The 26,532-nt window shown below is 41.5% G+C and overlaps 1 protein-coding gene across 2 annotated transcripts in view; it reads right to left on the reverse strand.

The window, feature by feature from the left end:
* The window catches only part of TCTN2 (tectonic family member 2), a 1,339,098-nt gene that overhangs the window by 301,168 nt on the left and 1,011,398 nt on the right, over window positions 1–26,532 (reverse strand). For both annotated transcript variants that reach the window (XM_044068545.1, XM_044068546.1), the window contains one exon: window positions 10,782–10,885. In XM_044068545.1, the coding sequence (XP_043924480.1) occupies window positions 10,782–10,885 (104 nt within the window). The remainder of the gene's footprint in view (window positions 1–10,781; window positions 10,886–26,532) is intronic.

The raw sequence follows: 26,532 nt of genomic DNA on the forward strand, positions 1-26,532 counted from the left end.
CTGCCCCACTTTCGAAAAACTTTCTCCAACGCTGAGTTGTTCAGAGACCAATCGTGAGGCATGAGAATAGCTCTGCTCAATTTGTCTGCAATCACATTGGACTTCCCGGGAATGTGCGTTGCTAACAGAAATCGCTGAGAAGAGATCGCCCATTGCCATAGTCTGAGTGCCTCTCGACATAGGGGATAAGACCTGGTTCCACCTTGTTTGTTGATGTACCACACTACAGACATGTTGTCTGTTTGTATTGCAATAGTTCCTATGGGAAGAGAGTCTTGTAGGGCTTGCAACGCTAGGAGCACTGCTCTCATCTCTAGAACATTTATATGCAAGTGGCACTCGAATGGTTGCCACATGCCCTGGACTGTCCTGACCTGGATATGCCCCCCCCCACCCGATCAGGGAGGCGTCCGTTGTCACTGTAGCAACCGGAGGGGGAGTTACAAAGGGTCTCCCTAGGAGGAGCTGAGGGGATGAGATCCACCAAGAGAGATGACTCTTGCACGATTGAGTTATCCGAATAGGGTGGGACATTGGAAAGCTTTGATAAGACCATTGTGTGAAGAGCATCCATTGTAAAATCCTCATGTGGAAGCGGGCTAATGGTAGGAGAGGGATGGCCGCAGCCATAATTCCCAAGACTTTCAGGATCTGTCTGGCCTTGACTTTGTTGTTCTGTAAAAGAAGAAAGACCTGTTTGTGAATGTCTGCTATCCTCTGCTCTGTGAGTCTGGCTGACATCTTGACGGTGTCTAGATTTGCGCCTATGAAAGTAATAACACGACAAGGCGACAAGACAGACTTTTCGTAGTTTACTGAGATGCCTAGTGCCTGACATGTGCGGAAGGTGTAGTCTCTGGCGAAGAGTAGGAGATGCCTGGTCGGGGCTGTAAGGAGCCAGTCATCTAAATAAGGAAACACCTGGAATCCTTGACGTCTCAGATGAGAAGCTACCACTGCCATGCATTTGGTGAACACTCGGGGGGCTGTAGTGAGACCAAAGGGCAGGGCTCTGAATTGAAAATGACTGGTTCCCAGCCTGAAGTGGAGAAATCTCCTGGAGCGTCGATTCATTTTGATGTGATAGTATGCATCCTGGAGATCTACAGAGCACATCCAGCTGTCCCATTCTAAAAGGGGAAGAATGGACTGCAGCGTGACCATCCGGAACTTTGTTTTCTTGACAAACTTGTTCAAGTTGCTGAGATCCAAAATGGGTCTCCAGTCCCCTGTTTTCTTTGGAACCAAAAAGAATTTGGAGTAGGTTCCGGATCCTTCCTGGTCTGCTGGCACTGGTTGAATGGCTCTTTTTGCGAGCAGCTTTGAAATTTCTAATGCTGCTTGTTCCCTTTGACTGGGTGGAACGTCTGGAAGGGATCTGTTGGACAGCTTCGGAATGAAAAGAAAAGGAATTCTGTAGCCTTTGGAAATGATAGACTGTACCCACTTGTCTTGAGTTAGGGATAGCCAGGCTTTTGGGTACAGTGACAACCTTCCCCCGACTATCTCCAAAGGTGGACCGGGCAACATCTCAGGGATGCTGAAAGGGCTTATCAGAAAAGGATTCTCGACTGCCCTGATTCTGCGGGCCCCCTCTGCCTCTGGGGCGGCATCTACCATTGTTGTTCCCCCCTCTGCCTCTAGAGGGGAATCGACTCTGTGCGTCAGGCAAGTCTCCTTGAGATTGTTTCCGGAACCACATCTTTCCCCCCTTCTGACCTTTGGGGTAAGGTCTAGAAGGAGTAGAAAAACGGACTCCGATGGCAGAAAGAGTTTTGCCATCAGTCTCGTACCTAGTCAAGGTTTCCTTCACTTGAGGACCAAAGAGGGATGATCCATCAAAGGGGGAATTAGTGAAGGACGCCTTAAAGGGGTCCGCAAAATTACAAAGCCGCATCCAGGCGTGCCTATGCAAGGCTACACCTGTACCTGCTGCTCTACTTGCTCCATCAGCCGCATATGACAGGAGGCGCATGGAGGAGCTGGTGATAGAATTAAGGGTAGCCAGCTGAGAGTTCATCCTATCCTGAAAACCCGCAGCTGTTGGGTCCTTCAGCATTTCACTCGCTTCCTTGAGTAAATCCCTCTGAAGTCGAGTAAAATGGCACAGGTAATTCAGCGATTTCATTGTAAAGGTCACTGACGAGAACATCCGCTTCCCATACCTGTCCATCGACCTAGACTCCTTGTTAGGAGGATGAACAGGTACCGAAGGATCAGCTAGCTCCTTCTTGGTAGCTGCAGCCACCACCATAGCATCAACAGAGATGCCCTTGGTCAGAAATTCTTTGTCTTTGGGGGCCGTGATGAACTTAGAGGGTCTCCTGGGGGTGGGTTCCACTGAGTCAGGAGCCGCCCAAGCCTTCTTTGCCACCACTTGCATAAGGGGGTCAAAGGGAGGGGACACCCAGGAGGTGGAAGGGCGAGAGCCAAACGCCTCAAGATACACTGATTCATCCTCTGAAGGGTTGAGGGCTGGCCAATTCCCCCTCTGTTTTAAGATTTCAAGAATGTCTGCAAAGGGGACATCTTCAGAGGGGGAACGAGGGGAACCTTCAGAATCCTCTAAATCAGTGTCAGAGGTGACAGACTCAGGTGAGTCAATGTGCTTCCTCTTACACTGCCTCTTCCTAGGGGGCTCTCCTACAGGATCAGGAGAGGCCTCGGAAGAGGAGGAGATCCCCACAGGGGAAACTTGAGGAGCTGGCGCTCTACGGTCGGGGACAAGAGAGTGAGTAGAAATCACCTGAGGCACCATGGAGGGAAGGGCAGACGGATCTGACTGTGGATTAGAACCAGGTTCCAAAACACGCTCCTCATGACCTCAAAGGCACCCCTGTCAGGCAGAGCCGGAGGTCTCCGCTCCGAAAAACTGAAAACCTCCCCCGGCACCGACAGTGATGGCTCCAAGGCCGATGTCGGAGCCAAACTCACCAGCGCCGAAGCACCGAGAGGGAGAGCGGGGTCGGACAAGGGTCCGATGCCACTCGCCCCCTCGGAGCCGACGAGGGAAGTCCGGCGCCGAGATTCTTCCAAGGAAGAAATCGGAGCCAACGACGGAACCGAAGACAAGGGTATCGGTTCCGACGCCACCACAGTCTTGGGTCCGAGCCGCCCCGGCTCCGAACTCAAAAGAGTCAGAAGAGGAATATTTTGAGTGGTGGGGATAGTCTTCGACTGTTGAGTCGGACTTTGAAGCATTTGGGCTAATGCCTCGGACTTAAGAAGTCGACTCACTACTCTTTGAAGGTCATGGTCCGATAACCTGGAAGACCTAGAGTGGGATCTATGGCTCCATTCAGACAGCAAAGGTGATGCTGGAGCCGAATGAACGGAGCCAATAGATGGGGAACGGGACCTCTTCTTAGTTGTCGGCTCCGACAACTTTATCGGAGCCGACACAGCTATGTCTTTCTCGGCTCCGGCCGGAGCCGAGGACAGCGTAGGTACCTGCATTCGAGATTCATCGGCTCCGGCCGGAGCCGATGTTTGAATGGACTTAGAGCCTCCAGAAGTCGGCTCAGATGCTGGAGCTGAACGTCTGGAGGACTTAGAGGGTCTCCCCGAAGACTGAGTGGAGGGACCCTCAGGCTTTAATAAGCCTCTAAGAATTAATTTATTTTTTTGCTCCTGCAGGACTCTAGGGCTGAAACCATGGCAAACAGCACATGAGTCCTGCAGGTGCAAAGGTCCCAGGCAGTAAACACAAGAAGTGTGACAGTCTGTCAGAGACATCTTCTGACAGCACGAGTCACACTTCTTGAAGCCTGAGACCTTTGATTCTTTGGACATGTCCAAAGAGAAGAAAGTGTAATCACAAACACACACACACACACACACACACACACACACACACACACACACACACACACACACACACACACCGATTACACTTTGAAAATAATAAACTTTAAAATAGCTAGAAAGTTTAAACTAAAAAATTTCCCTACAAAAACACAGACACTCCAACTACCAAGGGAGGGAGAAGAGGGCCTAAAGCCCAAGGGAAAGGTTAGATAATCTAAGATAGGAAGGCTAATGAAAAAAATTAACTAAAGGGATAAAAGTATCTAAACTATGTAAAGTTATAAAAGGGAGCTACTTAAAAGGGGTTTTCTGACTGACTAAACTTGTCAAAATTTAAACTAACCTGAGCCGGTTGAAAAAAGCACCTAGATCGCGTAGCGGCAAACGAGATCTGAGGAAGTTACCACCTAGCATTGTGGGATATAGGGGAGCCTCGAGCCGGTGAAACTAGCTCTCGAGCTTTTAGAGTGGCCGAGTCGGCTCCGAACCCTACCATCCAGCAAGAATGAAGGCGAGATTGACAACTTAACATTGATTCTTTTGAGCTGGGATATATGATCTGAATTGCCTAGACATATTTAAACCTTACTAAGTTTAATGTTGTTAGCTGCCAAAAAATCAGTTCCTATCAATTGTAAATCAAAATCTAAGCCAACTTTAATCAAATTGTTAAATATTGCAAAGGAGATAAAGAACTGGTGGGATATACAGAAAAGAGAAAGAGCAAATCTCATGGAAATAAATGGAATTTGTGGGAAAAATACATAAAACATGGAAAGAGCAAATTTCATAGCAATAAATGGAATTTGTGGGAACAATACACTCAGAGTAATGCTCAAGAGGTGCAAAGAGGTTTACTGGAAATAAGTTATTTAGCAATTTAAGAAATACTGGAGTGAAGGAAAAGCATTTAAAAGAAAATGTTTACAATGCATGAAAACAGCAATGGCAACAACTAGTATGGTTTGTTTAATTCACTATGAATGCATTTAAAAGTCATGTTCATGTTACCATTTAAAATGTGATGATTTAGTAAAATATGTTAAAAAACAGATATGGCCTGTGTGACACCCCTGCACTGGCCCAGTAATCAAGAAGCTTCAATCCTCACCACTGCCAACATTGAGGGATGTACACAATGGGATGCTTACAAGTACACACACAGTAAAGTGCAATTTTCCATAAGAATACATAGAGATCACAGTCAGTCTGGGACTGGTTTCCCCCTCTTTCTCCAGATCTCCAATAAGACTCCCCCCACTGGCACAGCTATAGGGTTAAGATTTCAACTGAGGGGTCAAGCCAAGACCTCCAGCACCCTCTCTTTCCAACCAGTGCTTCGTGTCCCTGCCCAAGTAGCTGACACACACACACACACTTTGAGATTTGATTTATATACAAACACACCACACAAAAACAAAATCACTGAGAAACTTGGAAAAAACAAAAAAGAGAAGACACCACTATCACTGCTTGCATCAGTTCCAAAAGAACCACCAGGAGTTGATTTAGCACTTTCGTTCCTTTTACTTCCAGAACTTCATCAGAAATAACATTTCAATATACAATCACACTTTAAATATCCACTTCTAGTGACACCATCAAATTACAATGCTCATTTAAAAAGATATGAACTAAATTAATGACATACAGCAATCAAACACTATCACTCTATGTAAAACAACTTATACAACTATCTGACTGTTCTATATTTTATACTTTAAAATAATTTTTATAGAAATTGTTTCATTAATTCCAGGCGGAACATCTGCTCTTAAAAGCACTTGCCATTTAAGTTCCATGATTTTTTAAAAAAAATATTAAACTGATCTATAAAACTTCTTGTATTAACTTTTTGTAACACTAAAAAGTAAAACTTATGAAATTGCTCACAGCACAGGCTGTGTCTTGCCAAGGCATTATTCAAATATTTGCTTTTAATTGCTCTAAGATGTTCTCTCATATGACATCCTAAGGCTCTTGTAGTTTTACCTACCTAAAAATTAAAACAAGAGCTGCAAATTAATTATATCTATCTTTTGGTTCAAACAAATATTTGCAATGCTTAAAGAAAAAAGTGCGTTCTGGATATATGAATCTACATAGAGTGCATCCCCCACAGGGGTAGGTACCTAGTTGTTCAATACTACAACTATTACCTGGTTTGGTACTATGTTCCAGAAGACTTTTCAAATTAGATGTTTTTCTATAAACAAATGTTGGCTTACTGCTTAGTGTTTCACTTAGGTCTTTATTACTTGAAATAATCTTCCAATTATTTTCAATAATTTTCTTAAGCTCATCTCCTTCCACACGCATAGGTATAGGAAATGCTAGATGTTTGTTGTTATCTTTCTTACTTATCAAATCTTGATCTGTTTTTGGGATAAAACCTGACAACAGAATAGGGGGAAATTTATCGTCTATGTGATTAATTACTTCTGTAGCTATTGTCCTAAGTTTGGTTTCTGGATAACCTCTCAAGATAAACATGCTACTTAAATTGTCAACCTCTTGCAAAAAAAAAACTTCAGTAATACTAATAATTCAACTGAGTCTAATAACCTGACCCCAAAAATATTAAACTTCATAAAAGTGGCATGGGAACTAGTAAAATACACATAATTATTACTGAAATACTTTTTTCTATAGATGTTACTGCTAAAGGTCTTATTAGCAAAGTCACAACTTAATTCAATATGAAGAAAGTTAACTCTGGTGCCTGTGCTGTTAACCTCAAAATTTAACCATCTAACACTATCATTAATTTGTTTCATAAACTCATCAAATTTTTCTTTACTACTCTTCCAAATAAAAAACAAATCTTCTATATATCTCCGATAATAGGAGACATACCTAAATAAAGGAAAATTGATTAAAAATGAGTTTCCCACAAGCACATTACCAGGTTTACAAAAGAAGGGGCAACCTTAGTCCCCATGGCTACCCCTGATGTTTGTTAATAGACAGTAGACTCAAATTCAAAAAAGTTATTACTTAAAATTCAGTCCAATAATACACTTATAGTTCTTGGATCTAATAACAAGTTACATGTAAACTTATTTAAAAAGAGTTCAACAAATTCTATTCCTTCATCCTGATCTATTGAAGTATAAAGAATATTTACATCAACTGTGCAAAGCATAACTTCATCACCTTGAAAAACATATTTATTTATTTGGTCTAAAAATAACCAAGAATCTTTTAAACAGTATTTGCTATTCTGAACTACTGGATTTAAAATACTATCAAGTAGTGAAGAAATATTAACTGTTTTATTCCATGGTGAAGACACAATGGGTCTAAAGGGGGGGGGGGGGAGGCTAGTTTCATTCTTATGGATCTTTGGGATCCCGAACAAAAAAACAAGCTCAGGTTATTCAATAATGCAGAAATTATACATATCTAAAGTCAGACAGTTCTGATGTAATAATTCAAGCAAGGCCAAATGTATAAACATGCACCTTTTCCGAGCAAAGGTTTTAGCGACCACTTTGCAACAATTACCATCATTCAACATTGTTTGCATTGCTGTCACATAATCTGCATTATTCATAATAACTAAGCCGTTCCCTTTATCCATCCTCATGCACCTATTTTTGTCATGCTTTTTTAAGTTACTAAGAGCTGTAAAATGTTCTTTAGCAAGGTTATATGTTACCCCCTGATTTCCGCCCTTACATTTAGATTTAAACAATTCATAAATACTATCTTCACACATTTTATTAAACACATTTAGAGTGTTTAATAGTACTATGTTTCTTTAAACCATGTTTATAAGAAAAATCTATGTCCTTAAATATGTACTTTAAATTTAACTTTGTTTAAAGTCAAAAATTACATCCGTGAGGACTGCAGATGTGTTGGAATAAAAGAAAAACCTTTTGACAGTACCTCTAATTTAGCTTTTGTAAAAACTATGTCCGTCAAATTGAAAATATGCCAGGCATAAGTTAATGGTTCTTCCACTTCATTCTTGTTTTTGACCGTGTTGTTTTGTCCCCTTTGGGAGATGAAAAAAATACATCAGATTTGTTGTTCTCTTCCTCTTGGGCTACTAATGTGGCCACACTGGTTTTCTCATCAATTGAAGAAGTAGAGGGTACTACACGATCAATAATGTTGCAATCATCTTTCTTTCCCACTTCAGAAGAGAGCCATTTGTCTCTTTCTTTGAGGCACGTCATTCCCCCCACTGGCAGAGAAAGAGTCAAATCGGTCGAGTCTACGATTGGTAGGACCTGCTTTATCGTTTCTCTTAGCATTCTGATTGGGAGTTTTTGCTGCCAATTTTTTGATGATGAAAGCTTGTTGGTTAGAGTACGAAAGCAGGTCCCTATTCAGTTTTTTTCTTTTTCTGCTGGATAATCACTGACACATGTTGTTCAACTTTTGAAAAAATGTTTAAATATAAATGTTTAAATAAATAAAACAAAGACTTTTTCTTAATATTACAGTCCAGAGTATTGATATGTTCTCTAAGTTGAACCAAATCAAGAAGCCTCAATCCTCACCACTGGTAACAGTGAGGGATGTACACAATGGGAGGATTACAAGTACACACATACACAGTAAAGTGCAATTTTCCTTAAGAACACACACAGCTCACAGTCAGTCTGGGGCTGGTTTCTCCCTTTTTCTCCAGATCCCCAATACGACTCCCGACTGGCACAGCTATAGGTTTAAGATCTCAGCTGAGGAGTCAAGCCAAGACATCCAGCACCCTCTCTTTCCAAACACTGCTTTGTGTCCCTAGCCAAGTAGCTGACACACACACACACACACACACACACACACACACACACACACACACACACACACGCACACACACACACTTTGAGATTTGATTTATATACAAACACACACACACACATCTGGGGCAGGTTGGCACAGGTTTGCTAGCTATGCCCCCTCCTGCCCAGACTATAAGGTAGTTATCACTGCCACCAACCTCTAATTATCAGCTACTATAAAGGCCCTTACAAAGGGTGACCAATCCTACTGTGTAATGTTACTATTATCCAAATGGTAAGTGTGACCAAGACCAAGGCTATTTAGGAGTGGCTTGTACAGTGTCACCAAGTACATATCTAAGTACTCTATGAGCTTAAATATCTCTAAACAAACCAGCCACAAAGATAGGTTTAAATATATTTAATAATAAATAATAAAACAACAAGACAATACTCAATTAACACAGTTACTTCAGAGTTCACAACCACAGGAAATATTTTAAAACAACATTGCAGGACAGCCTCAAATAAATACAGAATACATCTAAACTAATCTTTACTATATTACTGTACCCTAGACTTACAGAGCAAGGCAGGAAGTGCTGATGATGGATGTTTCTAGGTCCAAGACAAGATACAAAATGCCAGTCTCCCTCTCTGAGAGAGTTCTTAAATTAATATCACATATTACTGTTGGGTTAGCCTAGATGACATCACTCTTTGTTACCTGCCTTCAGTTCCCAGGCTAACAGAAACAAACATAATTTTAACATCTCTGTGTGAGAAGTACATATCTCTCAGAAGCTTGCAGAACTTGGAAGCTGTAAAACAATAAAATGCTTTTACATTTGAAACCTAGTAATTATTTCTGTTTCAAGACAATAGAAAAACCTCTAGTGCTAGACATTGTGTCTGCTTCACTGAATCTGAGAGAGAAAAATAATCGTAAAACAATGTCAACTCTGTATGTTCCAGCTTCTACTATTAAAACATACATTTGCACAGGCATATAGTTTATATACATTTCTGTTCTTTTCAGGTAGGCTAGACTGTGGTTACATTTTAGTTCAGTACTTTACACACAATTCTGCACCAGTAGTTTAATATACACATAACATATAGTTATTTTACATTTGTAAGACAAGCACACAAATCATATTAATATTCATAAATGACATACAATTATTTACAAAATTCCAGATAGCTGGGCTGGCAGTGTCACAACCTGCACATTAACTTACTTGCAAGTTCAATTGGTGTTTGAGGACCTTCTATTACTTCTGCAAAGCAAACAAATGATGCACAGGTAACAGAGGGATTGTGTCTAGATCTAGGGATATCATTGCCCCCTTTACTCAGCCCATATTAGGCCAGTAATTCAATATAATGCCTCCTTTGGCGTGTTATCTGTCCAGATACATGCAACAAATGGACTGGTCACAGAAATAACTCATTAAAAGGATACTAGGCTCAAACAATACATCTGACATGGGCTGACTCAAAGCCCTGTCACTATTTTTGGTATCCTACAGACTGCTAAGATGTGACCTGTGTCTGCCATATAAGGCATCCTCCAAACCAGTACAGATGGATTTATTGCATGACAGCAATGGCATCAGCAAAACTTGGTCCAGGGATCTAAATCTCTTCTACAACATCAATAGACCTGTTTAGAGAGATATGTATATCTCATAGAGGATGCCACTGCTTTGAAATAGACTTCTCACCCACATTAAACAAAGTTTAATCCTGCTCATATTCACGTGCAACTTGGATTTATGGAACTGAAACAGAAGATTTACTCCAAGACTGCCCCCTGTACTACTAATGGACAGAAACAGTTCCTAAATGCTATATCCCCTGCAAAGGTCCCCTCAAATTACCTACTGTGTGACCTCAGTTATAATATAATTAAAGACCATGGAAGGGGTAAGGCCGATCTTTAACCAAATAGAATACGTTAATTAAAGCACAAAAAGGGAAATTGGCTAGGCTTAAAATGGCTCACAAAGGGAGCTAGCCTGGTATTTACCTATGAACATATAAGGTAACTGAATGGTGACTGATGATTTTACTTATAATACAAAATTATTTTTCCGTCTTAAAACTGCACAATGAAATATGTGACCAGCTAGTATAATATAATTCAATATATATGAGCTAATGGGACTTAACATACTGTACACAGCCATATAGACATTCCAGACATGCACATAGATATGTGTAGCAATACTAACTTACGTATGACTTCCACCCATTCACTAGGATCTGTTAAATCAGAGTTCCCTCTCTTGGCAACATGGGTGACATTCACCAGTGAAGAAAAACTCATCGATATGGTTTCTCTACAAAACATTTATAACAGTTTTATCATGCATTCCAGACAGGTACTTTAAATAAACTGATAAAATGCAAGTAAAATTTATACATCAAAACATTAAGTGTATTTGCAGTTATTGGCTCTCAGCTATCTACTAGTACATACTATCCTTAGTAAATTCACTTCTGCCATTTCAGTTTTAATTTAGAATAGAAGTGTGGCGTTTTTTGTTAAACGTAAACAAATCAAGATAATAAAGAATATTTGATTCATTGTTCCACTATTAAGAGCAAAACACTAACATTTAGAAATCATTACTGCCTAGGAAATGCATCTCAAACATTCTAAAGTGCATGGGCAGCCAGAAGAGCAGCCCAAACTACCATACTTAACGTTTAGGTATTTAATTGCTTAACACGAATTTGCAATGGTAATGGAAAAGTGTTGAGCCTAAACTATATGACAGTAGCTTACAGCAGGAAATACAGTGTAATCACTTGAAAAAAAAAGGTTGATCTGGCAACCCATGACAATGAAATGCATTTGTACCCTACAGCACCATAAGACAAGAAAGCCTATACCACCTGAAAATACCTGGACATCTGTAAGACTGTTTTGACCCATAAAGCAAGTTAACAAAAGATGTGTGAAATTCAGTAACATATACCAATATACCATCCATGGAAGAAGTGAAAAGAAAAAGAAAAAAGATCAATTTCTGGTACTGTTTACACTGTGTGCACTATTTAAAATAAAAAGTTAATCCCGCCCAAGTCCAAAATGCTTTCCCATAACAGTGAGGGATAGAGTACTTCAACTTCTGAAGATAATCGTATGTGAGTCTTTTAACTAAAGATAAGTAACAGACATATTTGTACTCTTAAAGCTGATAAGTGACAGAACCATAGATAGTTACTACTTTTCCAACATTTAGAATTTTTTTCTTAATTTGGAAAATCTTCCATGCAGAGTCACATAACACTCTGACACACACTGTGACACAATGTGCTGATTAAATGAGCAAGTGTGCTCACAGTTCCCACAAATTCGCACCATGCTACCAGCAGAAGTAACTGGTTAGGCTTTGCATTTCGTCTAGCAGAAGGAGTCTGCAGGTGTTGGGTGTCTAGTCTCCATCTCAAAAAGACTAGGTCTTGGGTTGGTTTCATTGTTGACTTTTCAGGTTGACTGTGAAACCCAGGGCCAGGCCTGAAGTAGGGCCATGGTGAATTTGAGATGCGTGAAGAATATCTGTTGAGAATTAGCCTGTAGTAACAGGTTATCCAAATAAGGGAATCTCTGGATTCCCTGAGTCCTGCAGTAAGCTATTACTAGGGCAAGGCACTTTGTAAAGACTCTTGAGTCCAAAAGGCAAAGCAGCAAACTAAATGAGTGATAAGTCTGCAGAAAAATCTCAGAAATGTCTTGTACGTCAAATGAAAAGGAATATGACGACAGGCATGCTTTAGGTACAAAGACACCAGAAAGGCTTGAGAAAGTAGGAATGGAAGGACAACATTTTGAAAGCTGCACCCATGAGAACGGTGTTGAGGATGGAGAGCTCCAGAATTAGTTTCCCAACTCCTCCTTTTCTTGGGATGAAGAAGAGTATGGAATAGAACCTTTTCTTACATATTGTGGAGGCATGAATTCCGCTCTGTCTTTCTCTAGCAACGTTTGAATGATACAGCAATTGTAACTGATTTTGTGGAGAAGGAGGAATTTCTTTCCAGGTCATTCTGTATCCCCTTTTAAATGACTGAAAGCAGACATTTGTCTGGCATGATGAGAAGCCAGTTTTTTTTTTTTAAGAGATGACCTCAGCCTTTTGGATATGCAAAGGGATGGACTGAGGGGTGGGGAGGAAGACACGAGGTAGTCAGGTAGAATTGTCTGGGTAAGGATGCCTTATAGATCTGGAGTCTGTGCCTGATTTGTTCTGGAATATTTTCCTAGGCATTTTCTTGGCCTTATGAGAAAGCCTGGGTTCTCTGTGAGCAAAAGAAGAGGGTTTGGCATGGTAATTCTTTCAGTATCTTGGAGAAGATGTAATGAAAATCTGTCTGCAGTCCTTCATAATGCTACCTTGTTCCTGAAGTTGTTTGAAAAGACTGGCAGTATGTGGAGCAAACAAAAGATCCTTATTTAAGGGAGAGTCTTAAGAGTTTTGTTTTAATATCTTCTGGGAAGGGACTGAGAATGTAACCATGCATACCTCCTAATCAAAGCACCTGTAGCAGCTGCCCTGGAGGAAGCTTTCACTGCATCATAGCTGCATTTCGTGCTGTGCCTAGCTACTTAGGAAGCCTGAGTCACCAAGTATAAAGCCTGTTGTTCAGTGATAGATTCCTCAGGGGAGGGCAAAATTTTACTTAAACTGCTGAGAACAGATAATAAGTATTAAGTCATTTGAGTCTGATAATTCAATGCTCTAAAAGCCGGAGTGGGAAAACATATAAACCTTTTTCCCAAACCTGTCCATTGTCCTGTTGTCTTTATCTGAAGGAAGAGCATTGGCAGCCGACAGTAACTTAGAAGGCTTGTCTGTTGACAGGAAAAACAGATGGGTCTGCCACAAGGTTTTTCTACCTTGTATAACCTGTCAGGCCTTTTTGGTGCAGTGGAATTGGATGCAAAAGTATCCAGGAAAGCCAGGGGTGTCTTCTTTTAAAACGTTACAGTATCTGTGTTGAACTTCAGAAATCTGTTTAGATTCCATTTCAAAATGTATCATCATATTCACATTAGTTTCCTCAGATGAATCTTCTTCAATGGGGGAATCAGGAGAAAGGAAATCTTCATCATCAGATGCCACTTGGCCTGGCCAGTGGATTTGGGATGAATAGGCTACAGTGCACTCATCAAAGTCTGATTCATCCTCTTCATCTTCAGAAAAACTGCCTAATTATCTCTTTTGTGGAGTGGAAGGAGAAACAATAACAGTAACTAGTTCTTAGGATCTCTGGAAAAAAGGGATTGACAGAATGTTTTTGAGTCATGCTCTGCACCTAAACTGAAAAGGCACTGGGAGTGGAGATCCTTGTAGGGAATCTAACATGATCATACTTTCTCCTCCAAGCAAACATCTAATAAAGCAAAAAAAAGAAAAAGAAAAACAATACAACTGAGAAAAATAGAGGAAGGTTCTCTTACCAGGCACTTATCTGAAGGCCAACAGTACAAATCACCATGAGTAGAACACAGTAACAGGTGCAAGACCTGTATTCAGCCCCGTGGCGAGATAGTCTGAGGATTTACGCTCATTTATCCACTTATGTACCCTTCACCCATGGGCTTAGATTATATGTTGGATGCATGCATACCTCTCAATTGTCCAACTTTTCACAAAATGTCCAGATTTTTGCCTCATATTTTTGGTCTGTACCTCATAAAATGTGTACTTTTCTGGCAAATCATTTAAGATTGATGTAACTAAATAATGACATATATTTGAGTTTCAGACTTAATATCCTTTAAAAATACATGCTAATACAAATCCTGTTATTCTAGCAACTTTCTAAGTTTATAAAAGCAGTATTTAAAATCTGTCCCTATTTTTGGGCCTGTGTCGTTAAGAAGTTGGGAAGTAAGGATGTGCATCTCTGTGGAAGGTTTTGGCTTTGGTACCTTGGCTGACTGTCTAGGTTGTTTGTCAAGTTAACCCAACATTTTGGAATACTGCAACAGTAACCTAATGAAGGACATCAAACAGGACATTAATTATGGGCAGTATAGCGGTATCAGGCTCTTGTTACACTATATGAATGTTCTGGACAAGTTAACTGAGAAACAGATACACACAGTAATAGAAAGTAAGATGGAAGATGAACAGTTTGGATTCAGATAAGGATACAGCACAACCAACCTGATGTTTATAGTGAGAAAGACAGCTGAGAAGAAGCTAGAGATGAGAAAGACATGTAACTAGGCACTCCTAGACTTGGAGACAGCATAAGTCAAGGCATCATGAAACCTGATTTGGGCAGTTGTACAGCGGTTCAAAGTCCCAGAAACACTGCTAGAATTAGTGCAGGCTATGTATCAATACCCAGTGACACAAGTATGAACAGTGTTTGGACTCACAGAGGTGTTCTCTATAGGAATAGGTTTATGTCAGGGTTTAGCTCAGACCCCGCTCTTCATTCTGGTGATGGACTACATTAGCAAACAGGTCAGAGTAGACAGATCAACAAAGCTGCTGTATGCAGATAATGTGGCATTACATACAGACTGGACAACAACCTCAGCAAATAATAGGGGAAGGGAATGAAAACTGAAGGCACACTGGATGAAACTGAATACAGATAAGGCAACTGTAACAGCAGCAAATGTGGGAAATAAGAAGGTGAAAATTGAGATAGATGGGAAAATAATGGAACAGGTTAACAGCTTCAAGTATCTGGGTGAGATGGTTGAGGAGAAATGAATGAGGAAGTCAAAACTAAACTCACTGGGGCTGCAGAAAACTGGCACCGTGTGTCAAGAGTAGTGTGTGACACAAGAATGCTAAAGAAACTGAAAAGTAAGGTGTATGAAACAGTTGTGTATACTAGTACTATTTGTATGATACAGAAACCAGTGTAGTGAAGGAATAATGACTGAGGAAGATAGAGGTAATAAAGATGAAGTGCTGGAGACAAGTGGTAGGATGCACACTGTGGTACAGATGAATAAATGAGGACATCAGAACAAAAGCCCAAGTAGCTGCAATTGCTGAGAAGGTCAAAGGGAACAGATCATGGTGGTATGGGTACATGTGCAGTAAACAAAAGACAATCTGATGAAGAAGGTTTGGGACAGACAGGAAGAAGCCACATGGTCCACTAACTTCGGCTGCCATTATTAAACTTTCACCTTGATATGAACTATCCAATGATGCATGACATTTTTGTTCCATTCCACCCTTGCTTCATACTTTCTGGTCTCTAATCCCAGTGCCACCATCCATTGCTGGGTCTACCAGTTCCTACTTATTTCATTCCCAAGGCTAACACCACATCCAGGCCAGGGCTGGTGTAGAACGTAATTGCATCCTGGGTGATCTCTCCAGCAACAGTTTCTGTGTGGAGGAGGGATTTTTGCATTATGACCTACCCTCTTGTCCACCTCTCTCCCTTACACTCATTTCAGAAACTGTCTGGAGGAAAGACTCCTATTAATGGCCATGCCTCCCCTCAGAGAGTACCAAGATGAGCTTCAGTCCCGCAGTACTGCCCAAGCTGCTAATCACACAGGGGTTAGCCACGTCGCAGTCAAGGTTTATCTGTCAATGTCACCAGAGTGGCTCAATATATGATAAGACACTGCATTTTACCACAATGCAATTAGGGTTACCACCTGTCCCACTTTGTGAGGGACAGTCCCTCTTTGGGCAGTTGTGTCCTGCCAAAAAAACTGAAACAATAGCAAATGTCCTGAGATTTTAGCACAAAAATATTTCCTACATTTTTTTAATGGTTGCATAACACAGTTATTTTGTATTTGAAACACCTAAATGTTATAAAAAACAGAATAAGCAACTAAAATGCTACAGGAATAAGCTTTTATTTTGGCAAAAAAAATTAAGTTCTGTCCTTTGTACTGGCTGTGGGTATGTTTTGCCCTGAAAAATCTGACATTTCTAAAAAAATGCCCCACTTTGGGCATTTGAAAAGGTGGCAACCCTAACTGCAATATGAAGATTTTTTTTCAAAAATACAGAAATTGTGCAAATTCTAATATTTCCAAAAATTAACAAACAATTGTGCAAATTCTAATTATTTCCAAAAATTATCAAAATGTAAGAGACAATGCATGGTAGATTTTAAGTGTCAGCAACAAATATGTTTGTTTTAATTATGGGTATCACACCTCAGTTATTTACACGTGCATCTATGAAATTACTGTTAATACTCATAACTGCATAAATAAACAATTACATCTTTGGATGTGCTCTCATTTTTCACCTGTTTTTACTGTCTTTTCTTTAATACTCCATCCTGTGTTTGCATGGAGTTATGCCTATGCTGTTCTTTCAAAGTCCATTATTCTAGTATAAAGGAAAATATGAAAAAATATGTCAAATGCCAAGGAATGGACATGCCATTGGGTCACTGCATATATCAGATTTGTCAACTTGCAGAAGAAACCTTGCTCACCAGTACCTAATGTTCTTGAGCTATTAATAATATGCCAGTACTGCTAATTCTCTTAACTGGTAGTGGAAAAATCAGCAATATCTGCAACCACCTTCTTTGGTTGTCTTTTTGCTGAACACTTTGCACTTAGAAGTAATCACAGTGCCATTTATCACTGACTGGAAGTTATTGTCATATTACATGAAATATCAAGCCTTTGTTGGTGATGTAGGGTGACACAGCCCTGATTATGACCCAGGTAATCCAAGTTTAACTACTGTCACAAATGCATAATGACGCTATCAGGCAGGATGGATTGGCCCATCCTGGGGAGTGGGAGACAAGGGTAGAAATAGCCACATACACTGCCACTATCCCTCAGGGGAGGGGCAGTGACACAGAAGGGCATCCTGGGGTTAGGAGTTAGGCTTATCAAGTCAAACTAGGTGACATCCTTCAAAGCAAACGTACAGAAGCAGACACTCACAAGATGTCTGAATGATCACTGTTGCAGTAGCCTTAGCTATATGGGTTGTATTCTCTATAGGATATAACAGCCAACCAGCCTCCAATGCTTCAGGGAACTTTCCATGAGCCCAAATCATCAGTCATCTTAAGCTGAGCTGACTGAAAATACAGGTTTGGGCACCAATCCCTTCAAAGCTTTCATGCCAACAGAGAGACAGGGAGGATGAGCCCTGAAAGGACAATGTTAGGAACAGAAAAAAAAATGTCCACAATCTGGCATGCACAACACATCAAAAAACAAAGGGGGTGGAGGAAGGGAGCAGCTACTGCTGCAATGATCATTTGAACATCTACTGTTATGCTAAGTTTACTTACACAGCTGTACTACGTTCATCAGATAGATCACTACTGCAGTAGCCTTATCTATAGGTTCCATAGGTTGGTACTAGGCTATCGGCCCTAGGGCCTATACAAGCCTAGCCATAACAATTCCCTGGCTATTTCTTCCCACACTATTTACTTCCCTGGACCCTTGTCTAGCAGGGTGACTGACATGATCCCTGGGGTGAATTTCCTTTCTCCCATCCAATCGTCAAGGTTCCTTTTGAAGAGGGCCAAAGAGGCGCTCTGCTTGACATGTATGGGCAGTCTATTCGAGTCTGGGGAGTCTCTGGGTCAGGAACCTATCCCTCCAGCATGTTTTGTTTATTGTGATGACAAGATTTAGATCCCTGGAGTGTGTGGCTCTAAGGCATTGGGATTTCTTTAAGTGTAGCATGTCCAACAGCTCTGGGTTTGACATGGCCTTGTATGTTAAGCAGAGATCGCCTCGGAGTAGACGATATGCGACTGAGTATAGCTGGAGTTTTTTAAGATAGTCAGCACAGGGCATCTGCTTTAGGCCTGTGATTCTTTAAGTGAGGTATTTCTGCGGCCTTTCCAGTTGTTGCAGATATCTTGAGAGGTACATACCAAATGGGATGTTGTATTCTATAATGGGTCTAATGAGGGATGAATACAGTGGGACAATGACCTCCTTTTTTCTGGAAGAAAAGCCCTTAGTGATGAGATGTGCCACATAGAAGGATTTCCTGACTGTTGTGGTGATGTGGTTATCGAAGGTGAGACCACTGTCCACTTGTGTCCCTAAGTCTCTTATCACACTTTCGGTGTTTAGTGTACTGTCACCTATATGGTAATTCATGGATACATGTTTTTTCCCAAAGGGGATAACTATACATTTCTTGGCATTGAGCTTGAGCTCATGGCTCTGGCACCAAGCATCTGTTTCTGTGGCCCTTTTGTAGAGTATCCACTAATCATTTGGGGATTCAATAATGGTTTCCAGTTTGCAGTCATCTGTGAACTTTGTTAGCCAGAGTCCCTTAGTGTTGGCCTGTACTTCAGAGAAGTATGTGCCAAACAAGAGAGGTCCTAGGACTGAACCCTGAGGTACTCCACTTGTCATTTATCTGTTGCTGGGTTTGGAGTCAGCTACTTTTACAGTGTGGGTTCTGTCAGTAAGCCAGTTGGCAACCCATCGAGTGATGTAGTGATTAAGGCCCAGCTTAGTAAGTTTATCTATGATTCCAGAGTGGGGGATGGTGTCAAAGGCCTTGGCAAGGTCCAGATAGGCTGTGTCGACTGTATATTGCTATATACCTGGCTTACATTTGGGAGGTTGAAAGGGAAGGGTCCAGGAGCCTCTGGAAAATGAACCTAGCAAAGACTGATCTAAACCTAGAGAAGTAAGCTTATAGTGCTTTGTAAAGGTACATACAGATGACCAAGTTGCAGACTCTAGAATACTTCAAGAATCCCATCTTTCCAAAAAGCCATAGATGAAGTCAAGGCCCTGGTAGAGTGAGCCTTGACCCTGCTTGGTACAGTTTTGTTTGGTGAGTATAACATTAAATAATAGCCTTAGACAACCATTTGGAAATAGTCTGTTTTGACACAGGTTGTCCCTTCTTCTTACCTTCACAAGAAATGAACACTTGATTTGAGGAGCTGAAACATTTACTTCTATCAAGATAGTACCCAAGTTGTATGTGGACATCCAAGGAATGAGTATCCTTTCTCTCTCATTTTTAGTTCAGGGGAAAAAACATGGATAGTTTGGCTTAAAGCAAAATTGGATGCCACTTTAGGAATAAAAGGATTAGTTCTTAGAGAAACCCTGTCTCTGTGGAAAATTAGGGTTGACTCGCCATAAGAACTTGCAACTCAGTCTTCTTGCAGACATAAGAGCAATCAGTAAAACTGTTCTCCATGTTATGAACCTCAAGTCAGCCAAGTTAGCTGGTTCAAATGGAGCAATTGTTAGCTTTTCTAACAAAATTAAGATCCCAAGTTTTCTTGGATGTCTCTTAAGCAAACCCCCTTTTCAAAAACATTTTGACATGAGAATGCATTAAAAGAGGAGGCTCTATGGGCAGACATTCAAAAATGGATGATAAATTAATCCTGATGGAGGAGTAAGAAAGGCCATAGGATAGCAACTTAGACAAATATTCTAAAATCAGAGAACAACTAGCCCTGAATGGGTGCTGGTTATGTAGCTGCACCAACTAGAAAACCTTTCCCATTTACAGATATATGATTTTCTAGTAGCAGGCTTTCTTGCCTTCATTAGCACCTGCTGCACATCCTCAGTAAACAGGTGACTAAAGGAAATTAACATCCTATCATCAAGGGAGTCGTATGAATTTAATTGGGGTCTGGGTGTATCAAACACCCCTGTTCTGGTGTAAGTAGATCCAGTCTGAGGAAGCTTGCAGTAATTATCCCAGCCATTTCCACAAGAAGAGAGAAAATATAGTTGCGTACACTTACCATAAATGTAGATGTTTGAGTGTATTCACTGTTGCAATGCTAATTAATGGGTTTTTCTGCAGTGAAAGTCCGAGTACCAGAGAATATTCTCCTCCTCCTGAAGCCAGCAAATATCCTGACAGATGTCAAGATGTCTTGGTATAAAGGCAGTCAACTGCTATTATAACCTCAGTACTTTCTTGCACCCAACAGACCAGAGCCCCTGATTAGGTTCCTAAGGTCAAGGGCCTAAGTTCAGAAACTTCAGAGTATGTACAGAGGAGGAGGGAACAACCTGGGACTAGAGAGGAAAATGCCCACCTCAATCTCATGGGCAAGAAGGGAAAGAGGAAGGGAAAGAATACTGCAACAGTCAATATACCTGAAGATCTACATCTATGGTAAGTGTACACAACTGTACTATGTTCTTTGTGTTTCATCACTGTAGTCCTAACTGATGGGATGACTCTCAATGCTGAAAGGAGGGTGAAAGGAAAGTTTGTTGAGATGATAGTGGCAAACCCACTCTGAACTTGTAGAAGACTGGAATGTGATAAGGTTTGGTGAAGGTAAACACAGAGGACCAAATAGCAGCTTCCAAAATGTCCTTTAATGGTCACCCCTTTAAGAGATGCTGTAGATGCAGCCATAGCCTCAGTGGAGAGAGCGCTCACATAGTCTGGCGCCTTCTTTCCATGATGGTTGTAGTAAAACAGGATACAGTGGGAGATCCATTTGGAGACTGTTTAGAAAGTGGTCTCCTCGCACAGCTACAGGCAAAGGCCACAAAAATCTGGGCAAACTTCCTGGCATTTTTTATTCTGTCCAAGTAGTAACTCAGATGCCTATGCAGATCCAGTGTATGGAAGATTCTTTGACACTTGTTTTAAGAGTTAGGAGAGAAGGTAGGCAAGTGGATAGCCTGATTTAGAGAGATCTCTGAAAACACCTTAGGCATAAAAGAAGAGTTAAGTCTTAACAGAAAGACTGTCACAGTGGAGAGTGATGAAAGGTTCCACATACATAAGGGCCTAAAGCTCTGAAACCTTTCTAGTTGAAGTAATGGCTAGCAGAAAGGCAGTATTCTAGGTCAGGAGTTTAATGTCTGTGGAGGCAGCTAGCTCAAAAAGTGTGAGGGTGAGGTTCTCCAGAGTGAAATTGAGGTCCACTGGGGAACAGGGTGTTTTCTCAGGGGTTTAATATGAATAGCCCCTTTCAGGAACTGTTTCAGGAGAGGATGGGAGAAGAGAGGGGGTTGAGTAGGCCGATAAGCTGAAAAGTACAGTTGTGTACACTTACCATAAATGTAGATGTTCGAGTGTATTCACTGTTGCAGTCATTACATTTGGGTAATCCTGCTGGCAGGTTGCCCTCAGTCGGCCTGAATTCCAAAGTCCTGGGTCCTGCGTCGGCTGCTGTTGCCCCTTCCCTGACGTCAGGTCATCAGGGGTATAAAAGAAGCAGCTGACGCCATTTTCTTTAGTTTTTCTTGCCCCAGATGTAAGGTGCCCCCTAAGAGGGTTGCCAAAATTTAGATATATATAATTACATGCACCAATATAAACTTTACCTTCATCTACAAGCAAATACACCACATAGGTTGTATAAATCAGAGAAGGAAAGATAGGTTCCATCAGAAGAAAAGGGGGGATGGCGGGTGGGTAACCTGGACTGCAACAGTGAATACACTTGAATATCTACATTTATGGTAAGTGTACACAACTGTACTATGTTCTTCGTGTTTCACTGTTGCAGTCATTACATTTGGGTAGAGTCCCAAAGCTGTGGTTGGGAGGCTGGAGCTAAACAGCATTAGGAGTGGCTATGAGGCCCTGCAGAACTGCAGTGGCAAAGCCTGCCCTGGATTTAGAGTACAGAGGCAGATGATAGTGCTTCGTAAAGGTGTGCACTGAACTCCAAGTAGCAGCCTCTAAAATGTCCTTGGTAGGTACTCCCCTGAAAAAGGCTGCTGAGGTGGCTGCAGCTCTGGTTGAATGTGGCCTAATGCCCTTGGGCACTGGCTTGCCATGGTGTACATAGCAGAAACGAATGCAGTGGCCTATCCACTTTGAAATAGTCTGCTTTGAGATGGCCTTTCCTTGTGATCCTGCAGCATATGCCACTAGTAATTGTTCTGTCTTTCTGAAAACTTTGGTTCTGTCCAAGTAGAATCTAAGCTGTCTGCGTAAGTCCAAAGAATGCAGAATACTCTCCCCCTTGTTCTGTGGATTTGGATAAAAAGTTGGCAGGTGAATAGTTTGGTTAAGAGCCACACTGGACACCACCTTAGGCATAAATGTTGGGTTTGTCCTCAGAGAGACCCTTGTCTGGATAAAAAATGATAAAAGGTTCCACAGCCATGAGTGCCTGTAGCTCAAACTCGTCTTGCAGAAGCTATTCCTAGGAGCAGAGCTGTTTTCCAAGATAAAAACTTTATATCAGCAGTAGCAGCTGGCTCAAAAGGAGGCACAGTGAGTTTTTCCAAGACATAGTTCAGGTCCCATGTAGGCATTGGTGATCTCCTTGGAGGCCTTAAATTTTTGGATCCTCTGAGGTACTGCTTTAATAAGGGATGAGAAAAAATTGGTGGTTCTGCATTGTAATGAGCCAAAATGGCAGAGGCATGAATTTTAATAGATGAAAAAGATAGGCCTTTGTCCAGCATCTCAGTTAAGTATTGCAAAATCTGAGGAATATTTGGCACAGCTGTATCAGTTCCTTGTGCCTGGTTCCAAGCACAGAATCTCTTCCATTTTCCATGCAGGCATTGGTGATCTCCTTGGAGGCCTTACATTTTTGGATCCTTTGAGGTACTGCTTTAATAAAGGATGAGAAAAAAATGGTGGTTCTGCATTGTAATGAGCCGAAATGGCAGAGGCATGAATTTTAATAGATGAAAAAGATAGGACTTTGTCCAGCATCTCAGTTAAGTATTGCAAAATCTGAGGAATATTTGGCACAGCTGTATCAGTTCCTTGTGCCTGGTTCCAAGCACAGAATCTCTTCCATTTTCCAGCATATGATTTTCTAGTACTAGGCCTTCTGGCTTCCAAAATGACATCCATCACAGCTTTACTGAGAGGTGTGTTTTGTAGGACTACATTATCCGCCATGCTGCCAGGTTTAAAGTCCTGAGCTGGCTGTGCAGGATCTGACTGTTTTGCTGGGACAGTAGATGAGATATTTGAGGTAAGGTCCAAGTTGGGCATTGAGACAAGTTCCTTAGTATTGGATACCAGTACTGGTGGGGCCAGTCTGGGGCAATCAGTATCATCTTTGGCTTCTCCTGTCTGACCTTTAGGAGTACCTTGGGGAGGACAGGCAGAGGGGGAAAGGCATATACTGATAGATTTTTCCAGCTGAAAGATAGGGCGTCCACTTTCTATGCTTGTCTGTGATAAATCTTTGTGCAGAATCTTTTTAGTTGGTAGTTGTGAGGGGAGGCAAATAGATCTATGTTCGGGCATCCCCATTTCCTTGTTATCATGCTGAACACTTGTGGATCGAGCTGCCCCTCGTGGGGATCCATGAGGTTTCTTCTTAGTTCGTCTGCCAGAGTATTTTTCCTTCCTGGCAGGAATTGTGCCTGCAGATGTACTTGGTAAGTCAATGCTGTGTCCCACAAAGTCATGGCTAGTCTGCAAAGGGGGTAAGAATGTGTGCCCCCCTGCTTGTTTATATACCACATGACCGTGGTGTTGTCTATCTTTATCAGTAGTTGTCCTGAATGAAGTAGTCCCTTGAAGGCTGTCAGGGCATTTTGAACAGCTAGCATCTCTTTTTGATTGATATGTAGATGCAGTTGGTTTGAGGTCCATGTGCCCTGAATCCATCTTCCTGCCATGTGGGCCCCCCAGTCATAATCTGATGCATCCGTTGTTAGTGTCTGCCTGGCTGGGGGTAATGTGAATGGCTGTCCCTTGTTTTGGTGACAAGCCTTTGCTCACCATCGAAACTCCTATTGCAGGCAGGGAATGAGAGTAATCAGTTTCCAGGCTGTGGCAATGTTGAGTCCAAACACTTTTTAGGTACCACTGAAGTTTCCTCATATGCAGTCTTGCATATGGAATTAGTAGGATGCAGGATGCCATGAAGCCCAAAGACTGCAGAATTTTTCTTGCAGATAACTGGGCCTTTGTTGCTAACATTTTGAAATAGGTAGTCAGTTGCCTTTGTTTGTCTGGCGTGAGATAAGCCATCTGGGCAGTTGTATTTAAGCTTGCACCCAGGAATGTTATCTCTTGAGAGGGTACCAGTTTTGATTTCTTTTCATTGACTGTGTACCCTAGGCATGTTAGAAGTCTTTTCACAAATGCCAGATGCTGTAGAAGAATGACCTTGTTCTCTGCTTGAATTAGACAGTCGTCCAAGTAATGACATATTTATATTCCTCTTTGTCTGCAGAATGCAATTACTGGTGCCAGGCACTTTGTAAAGACCCTGGGCACGGTAGATAAGGCAAAGGGCAGTGCAGAGAATTGGTAATGCATTGAGCCAGCCTTGAGTCTGTGGTATCTTCTGCATATTTGTCTGATTGGGACATGCAGGTATGCCTCTTTTAGGTCTAAAGTCTCAAGCCAAGCGTTCTTGCCCAGCATGGGCAGAAGCTGCTGCAAAATCAACATCTTGAATTTTGGTATATCCAGGAATGTGTTCAGAATAGATAGGTCCAGTATTGGCCTCCAGGCCTTGTCCTTTCTGGGTACCAAGAACAGTCTTGAGTAAAATCCTTGTCCCTGCTCTTGCTCTGGTACTTGTTGAATGGCGCCCATGTCCATGAGGGATGAGACTTGTTTTTGTGCCTCTGCCCATTGATTTTTTGGCAGATCTGGCCAGCCGTTTGCCTTTTGCAGGGTATGGAAATTGAACTTGTGGCCTTGTGACACGATATTTAGAACCCACTTGTCCTGGGTTATAATGTGCCAATTTTGAGAAAAAAGTGCTAATTTTCCCCCTAAGGGTGCTGCCAGGAGATAAGTGCTTGGTGCAGGAAGGGGGAAGTCATTGGGACTGTTTCCTGTATGGTTGTGATTTGTCTTCTCCAACTTTGGAGGTAGAAGCACCCCATTGCTTTGACCTGTATGAACCTTGCACCTAGGATCTGCCTCTAGGGCATCTGGATCTGCCTCTGAGGTCTGTCTGACACAGGAAAAGACCAATTCTTTGTTGGCCAGTGTCTACTAAACCTAGGTGGCTGTACTTATAAAAAATCTTTGATCGTTTGCATAGATTTAGCTTTGTCTTCCATTTTCTTTAACACCTCTTCTGCCTTAACACCAAACAAAGTATCATGCTGTAAAGGTGCATCTAATACTTTAACTTTGACATGATCAGGCAGATTTTGTTCCTTTAACCAAGCATGCCTCCTAATTACAGAGCCCGTAACTGCGGCACTGCAGGAGGCCTCCAAAGAATCAAAACTAAATTGCAAAGTACGCTTTCCAACCTGTTCAGCTGCATGCAATAAATCCTGCATTTCTTTGTTTTCTGCACATTAAGAGTTTAACATCTTCTGTTTAAGCAATGCCATGACATGTTGCTGATATTTGAGCATATGAAACTGACAGTTTAAGGCCCTTATAGCCAAGGTAGCAGATGTGAAAACCTTTTTTCCCCATCTATCCAGTGCCCTAGAATCTCTGTCAGAGTGGGTAGGGTTTTTTGCAGCGGAAGCCTTAACTCCTTTGGGACCCTGAGAAATAGTTTCTGGGTCTGCAGCAGAGTTTTTAAAAAAGGAATTTATGAGAGTCAAGAACCCTGTAATATCTGTCTTGCTTAACAGGAGCTGGAGGTAAGGAGTCAGGTGTAAGACTAGACTCCGAAAACCCATCATCTACAATGTCTAACACAGGTGGAATGGCTAGTGACCTGTGTTGAGGTAGTAAAAGGAAATCCCTGAGCCTCTTTTTAGATTCTAAAAAATCTTGGCTCTCCCAGTGAAAATGCTCCCTCATGGTATGCAAGGTTTCCCCAAAAGAATAGTCCTCTGGAGGAGAAGCTGAAGGTATAGATTCTTCAGCATCAGAATCCTCATAGTGGGGAAGAGAATATTCCTGATCAAAAGAGGAATCAGAAGAAATGGAAACCTGATCTGAAGATTCATAGTCAGCGTCTCTTGCCTAGGCCTCTTATCAGGAGGGGGATGGGAACCCCTGATCAAGGTAAACAAGTCTTCGGCAATTTTGAGCATCTGTTTTTTGGGCATAGAGGCCTGACCACGTGGCTCTTGAGTTTGTTTCTTTGCTTTAGAAAGTGCTTTAGTCTTTGCCTTTGA

This window comes from Protopterus annectens, chromosome 4.part0 (assembly GCF_019279795.1).
Source record: "Protopterus annectens isolate FY-2018-M chromosome 4.part0, PAN1.0, whole genome shotgun sequence".
NCBI lineage: Eukaryota > Metazoa > Chordata > Ceratodontiformes > Protopteridae > Protopterus > Protopterus annectens.